The following is a 6,000-nucleotide window of genomic DNA, read 5'->3' on the forward strand; positions in this document are numbered from 1 at the left end:
TCTATCTGTGTCATTAGGACCCATAAATTTTTATCGTGAAGTTCCTTCTAGCTACTGCCCTTGACCACAACTCATTTTGAGATATAAGATCACATAAGAAATATACTGCAACAAGGCACAATATTATCACATGGGCCAATATTTAGAGAAATCAGGCAACCCTTCACCAAACAGAGGAAGTTCACATGAAATCCTCCAAGACTATAATCAAGGACAGTGGGAGTCTCTTTTTCCTACCAAAAAGGGGGAAGGAGAAGATACTGATTTCCAACTATTTACCTGTAAATCTGTCAATTTATCTTTTAAGCAAGAGATGCTCCTTTCTTTTTCACTAGGAAAATCAGAAAGAACTCTGACTTTGTTGCTTTGTAACTGCATCTCTAGATTATCTCTCTGTGCATCATATCTAGGAAAGAAGAATTGACATTAATGAAGAGAGAAGTGATTTTGATTTTTACTGAGGCCAATAAATAACACACAGACACGGCTTAAAATGAATATGTCACCCTCAATTACACATAAAGAAATCCCATATATAAACTGAGAGTTATTTGTTAGAGGAAATGGACCACTTACAAACTTATGTATAAAGCAAAATAAAAGCACATTAAGATAGAAAGTCTTTGTAATTAATCTCTTGCTCAAAATCAGTGCTTTTATTATTATTTTTAAACCCTTACCTTTCATCTTAGAATTAATACTAAGTGCTTTACAAATACTGTCTCCCTTGATCCTAACAACAAGCCTGAGAGAGAAATGGTATTATTATCTCCATTTTATAGATGAGGAAACTGAGGCAGACCAGAGTGACTTATTTAGAAAGAGTCATAGGCCAGATTTGAATTCGGGTCTTCCTGACTCCAGTTCTGGTATTCTATCCTTGATATCACACGACCTCTAAAATAGGCAGTTTATTTAAAATAATTTACCTCTCCAGTAACTTCTTAAAAGGTACATTGCCATCCTTCTCTGTTCCCCTTTCTTCTTTATGATGCTTTAGTATGCTGAAGTATTCTAAGTCAAAGTTAATGGATCCGGAAGCCTAAGCAAAAAGGAAAAACATTCAACACAGCCTTGCCCAAATATCAGTCATCTTCTAAATACGTCACCTGGACCAGTTACTGATTCTTTATGCTTGTTTCCTCATCTGAACATTATAAATATGAGGAAGATGGGGATATCTATGGGGATTATAATAATAATACTTTACAGGATTATTGTGAAAATCAGATGAGAAAACACATAGTAAAGTGGCTGTCAACTTTGGTATCATCATCATCCAAATAATATACCTCTTCAGGAGAAGTTGCATCATTTGGTTCAGAAGGCTGTACCATCTCCCCAGCACCTCTTCCACCATTTTCAGATGTACTTAGGGGTTTCCTAGGAAGTAACAAAAATTTCTACTGAAAAGAGAGCTATAAACCCAGACCCCCAAAAACCAATATTTTTTTTCTTTTTTTAATCCTTGCCTTCTGCCTTGGAACCACTACTAAGTATTGGTTCCAAGGAAGAAGTGTGGTGAGGACTAAGCAACTGAGGTTATTTGACCAGGGTCACACAGCTAGCAAGTATCCAAGGTTGGATTTGCCCCCAGGTCCTCCTGTCTCCAAGCCTGGCTCTCTATCCTCTGAATCACCTAGCTGCCCAAAGCAGTGCTATCAACGTTAAAATGCTATATGACTTTTTTTTTGATAAATTTTATAAAGGTTTTCCCTGGAATTCCTCATATTCTTATGAAATACCAACTTTTTTTGAGGCATCTGAGTGTTTTCATTAACAGTCTTGAGCATCATATAAATCTCAGAAGCAGCATTCCTAATTTCATTTTGTCTTTTTCCATAATCTGTAATTGTTTTTCTTATTTCTTGTCGACCTTCCTCTGAAGTCAACTCTTCACTCAACTCCCTCAAGGCTTCCATGTGGTGATCCAGCTGACACAGGCTCCCTTCATCAAAAAAGCATGCCTAATTAAAGAAATAAAACAGCAGACAAGCATTCATTGTGAGTTGACATGAGTTGACACAATTTTTCCCCCTTAATGATTAGAAACTAATGGATTCTTATAATGATGATAAGTTATTATCTAATTTTAGAAATTTTTAATTTTTACTGATTCTCTTATTTTTATATCATATTACAGTCTAAACATGTCCATGAAATTATGAAGTTAAACAAGCAGAACCAAGAGCACATTATATACAGCAACAGAAATATTGTTTGAAGAATGACTTGGGTATGTCCACCTCCCAGAGAAAGAACTGATTAAGAGAAATAAGTAAAACATAGTTTTATATATATATATCTTTTTCATCAAATGATACCTTCTCTAATAGGGAGTGGGGAAGGAGGGAGTTAACTGGGTGTATTAATGTAACAAATAAACAACTTTTTTTTAAAGAGCATGTAAAGGGAGAATGGGAGGGAGAAAATATTCTTAGAAAAAGGACAAAAAATAAAATTTTAAATTGCATAATAAAAAATTAAACCACACATAATCTGTGAAGCCGTCCAGCAGCTTCACGAAGATTCCTAGTGGGTTGGACACTTAGAAAGGGGCTGAGTGAAAATGGGTTACGGGTTAAGGATTAATGGAAAGAGAACATAAGGAGAGAATAAAGACACATAGACACAGAAAGTTTTGGCACAAGGTAGACAGACAGTGAGTAAGCTCTGATGGTCAAGAGCTCTCTTGCCAACTGATTTCTTGTCACTTTTATTGGGGTTACAACAGTATGGGGGTAAGGGGAGAGCTCAGTGGCTTGATACATTAACAATATGAGTTAATCATCATAAAATGCAAACTGCCAAAACCTGAAACAATAGATAGAGCTAAGATCCTGATCCAGAGGGGATATGGCCTAAGGCATCTACTGATGTTTGATACGTATGTTAATTGATCATTGAAGGAAAAGTAAGGAGACAGATAACAGACCTCTCTTCTGGGGTGTAGCCTTAGGGAAGTACTAGGGATTTGGCAAGGTTGATGTTCAATTTGACTCAAGATTACAGAGATCAATCATCAGCAGTATAAGAGTTAAGTTTTTTTGAATACTTCTTAAAATAATATCACAATTAATGTGTACCTGGATTGCTACAATCTGTTTCATAATATAAGAGGAAGCATTAAGGTTTACAAAGTACTTTACATTTATTATTTCATAAACTTGATAAGACACTGATGTGCAAAGTGAAATGAGAAGAACCAGAACACTGTACACAGTAAAGACAATATTGTAATAATAATCAACTGTGAAAGGCTTAGCTACTCTGATCAATACAATGATTCATGGCATTCCAAAAGAACTCATGATGAAAAATGCTATCCATCTCCAGAGAAAGAACTGATGAACTCTGCAAATTTTAAGCATGTGTTTTTCACTTTATTTTTCTTGCTTTCTTTTTCACAACATGGCTAATGTGTTCCACATGAATCTCTCTCTGTCTCTCTCTCTCTCTCTCTCTGTCTCTGTCTCTGTCTCTGTCTCTGTCTCTCTCTCTCCATGTGTGTGTGTGTGTGTGTGTGTGTGTGTGTGTGTGTGTGTGTGTGTGTGTNTCTCCGTGTGTGTGTGTGTGTGTGTGTGTGTGTGTGTGTGTGTGTGTGTGTGTGTGTAATTGTTTCCTATCTCTTTCCCTAATGGGTAGAGAAGGAAGTGGATGGAGGGAAAGAATTTGGAAGTGAAAATTAAAAATTAAATTTAAAAACATTTATAATCTCATCTGATCATCACAGCAACTATGGGAGGTAGGTACCCTCCCATTTTACAGATTAGCCCCATTTTACAGATAAGGAAACTGAGGCATATAAATGTTAGGCAACTTACCCAGCATCACACAACTATTAAATGTCTGAGGAAGGATTTGAATTAAGGTCTTTCCTGTCTACCAGTGCAGCCTTCAATGCACTGGTCCACTTAGCTGTGCATGAGTAAGGGCAGTATTCTACAATTATAGTCTCCACCCTTGGCAAAGAAGGGGAGGAGGAATGAAATTGTATTATGAAGACATCAAGGGACTTTTGAATGTAAGAAGAGCTAGCATTTGCATAGCTATTTAAGGTTTACAAAATGCTTTGCAAATATTGTCTTACTTGATTCTCACAAGTACTCTTAGGGGTAGGTACTATAATTTACTCATGTCACAGATAATGAAAATGAAGCAAAATGAGCTTAGGTCATTTGCCCAGGTTCACATAGTGAGGAAGTGTCTCAGGCTGGATTTGAACTGAGGTCTCCCTGACTCCAAGTTCAATCTTTTATCTACTGTACCACCACCTATCTGCCTCCAACATCTCAGTCTCTCCTAACAGTTAAAGAGCTTCAATGAGAGATACTGCCTCCAGAACAAAAGTGCCACATAAAAAAAATAAAATTTAATAAAATTTAAATTAAAAATATGTATATATATAATTTAGAATGGGCAGCTAGGTGATGCACTGGATAGAGGGCCAAGTCCAGAGTCAGGAAGATTCATCTTTGTGAGTTCAAATATGACCTCAGACACTTACTAGTTGCATGACTTGGACAAGCCACTTAACATTGTGTGCTTAACATTTGGAAAATGATCTGGAGTAGGAAATGGCAAACCCACTACAGTATTATTTTTCCCAAGAAAACTGCAAATGGGATCATGAAAAGTTGGATATGAGTGAAAAAGAATGAATTAAAAACAAGTTAGAGGGTTTTAGACTTCCGGGTTAAGATGGCGGCAGAGTAAGAAGCAGCTCTTAACCTCTCCTGACCGAAACACACAAAACTCCTCAAGGGGACATAAAAACAAGTCCAGACGAACGGAGGAACCCCACAACAGGGCACAGCGTGGAAGGTACGTGGAATCGAGACATTTCCAGGCTATAAAGGGCTCTCACTAAATCGCCGGCTGAACAACCGCCCCACCCCCCATCCCCTCCACACACAAAATCTATAGCTCTGAAGCCAGCTAAAAAGAAATAGAGCAAGTTTGGGGCACCCATCGAGTCATTGGCAGCTCCGGGGCCTGTTCCTGAGAGCAGCAAGATTTAGGACCCCAATAAGCCAGAGCTTATTGAACGCGAGGGCAGAGAGTGGACGCCCAGCTCAGAGCGCACAGGCACTGGCGGAGGCGTGGGTGGAGGCAGACACAGCCAGGAACTAAAGCTCTGAAAACCTGAGTGGGGAACCAGTGCAGACCAGTATACGACTGTGGAAGCAGCGCCCTGAGACTTGTAAAGGAACCTCCTGCAGAGGATCAAGCAAGGGGGTCCACCAGGGGGCTTGACCTTGGAAAAAACCAGATCTCAGACCTCAGGTACCAATAGAACTCGGACAGACACTGAGCGCGAGGATAAACCTGAGAAGCTGCTGGGCTAATGATGGCTACCCAACCTCAGGAAAGTCAGAAGAGAAAGAATAACAACAAGAAAAAGAAGCCCTTAACACTCGACAACTTTTACACAGAGAAAATCCAGACAACCGAGCAAACAGAGGAGGAGAACAAACAAGCATCCGGACCCTCCTCAAATAAGGAAAACTCCTCACAAGCTATGGAAGAGTTCAAAACTGAGATTTTGAGGAAAATGGAAGAGATCTGGCAAGAAAATAACTGTTTAAAAGGTAAAATCTTGCAATTGAACACCAGAAATGACCAGATTGAAAAGGAATTCCAGAAAATTATGGCCGAAAACCAAAAGATTATAGCCGAAAATCAATCCCTAAAGGCTAGAATCGAGCAATTGGAAGCTAACGATCTCTCAAGACAACAAGAACAAATAAAACAAAGTCAAAAGACTGAAAAAATAGAAGGAAACATGAAATATCTCAATGAGAGAGTGACAGACCAAGAAAACCGGTCTAGAAGAGACAATTTGAGAATAATTGGTCTTCCAGAAAAACCAGAAAGTAATAGAAACCTGGACTCCGTACTAAAAGAAATTATTCAGCAAAATTGCCCTGAAGTACTACAACAAGAGGGCAATATAGACATCGAAAGGATTCATAGAACACCCACTACATTCGACCCAGA

The 6,000-nt window shown here is 38.5% G+C and overlaps 1 protein-coding gene across 1 annotated transcript in view; it reads right to left on the reverse strand.

The window, feature by feature from the left end:
• The window catches only part of SYNE2 (spectrin repeat containing nuclear envelope protein 2), a 419,774-nt gene that overhangs the window by 252,762 nt on the left and 161,012 nt on the right, over window positions 1-6,000 (reverse strand). The window contains exons 25-28 of the mRNA XM_044664857.1: window positions 1,750-1,967; window positions 1,293-1,383; window positions 930-1,042; window positions 280-406 (exon numbers count right to left, since the gene is read on the reverse strand). Of these exons, the coding sequence (XP_044520792.1) occupies window positions 280-406; window positions 930-1,042; window positions 1,293-1,383; window positions 1,750-1,967 (549 nt within the window). The remainder of the gene's footprint in view (window positions 1-279; window positions 407-929; window positions 1,043-1,292; window positions 1,384-1,749; window positions 1,968-6,000) is intronic.

This window comes from Gracilinanus agilis, chromosome 2 (assembly GCF_016433145.1).
Source record: "Gracilinanus agilis isolate LMUSP501 chromosome 2, AgileGrace, whole genome shotgun sequence".
Classification (NCBI taxonomy): Eukaryota; Metazoa; Chordata; class Mammalia; order Didelphimorphia; family Didelphidae; genus Gracilinanus; species Gracilinanus agilis.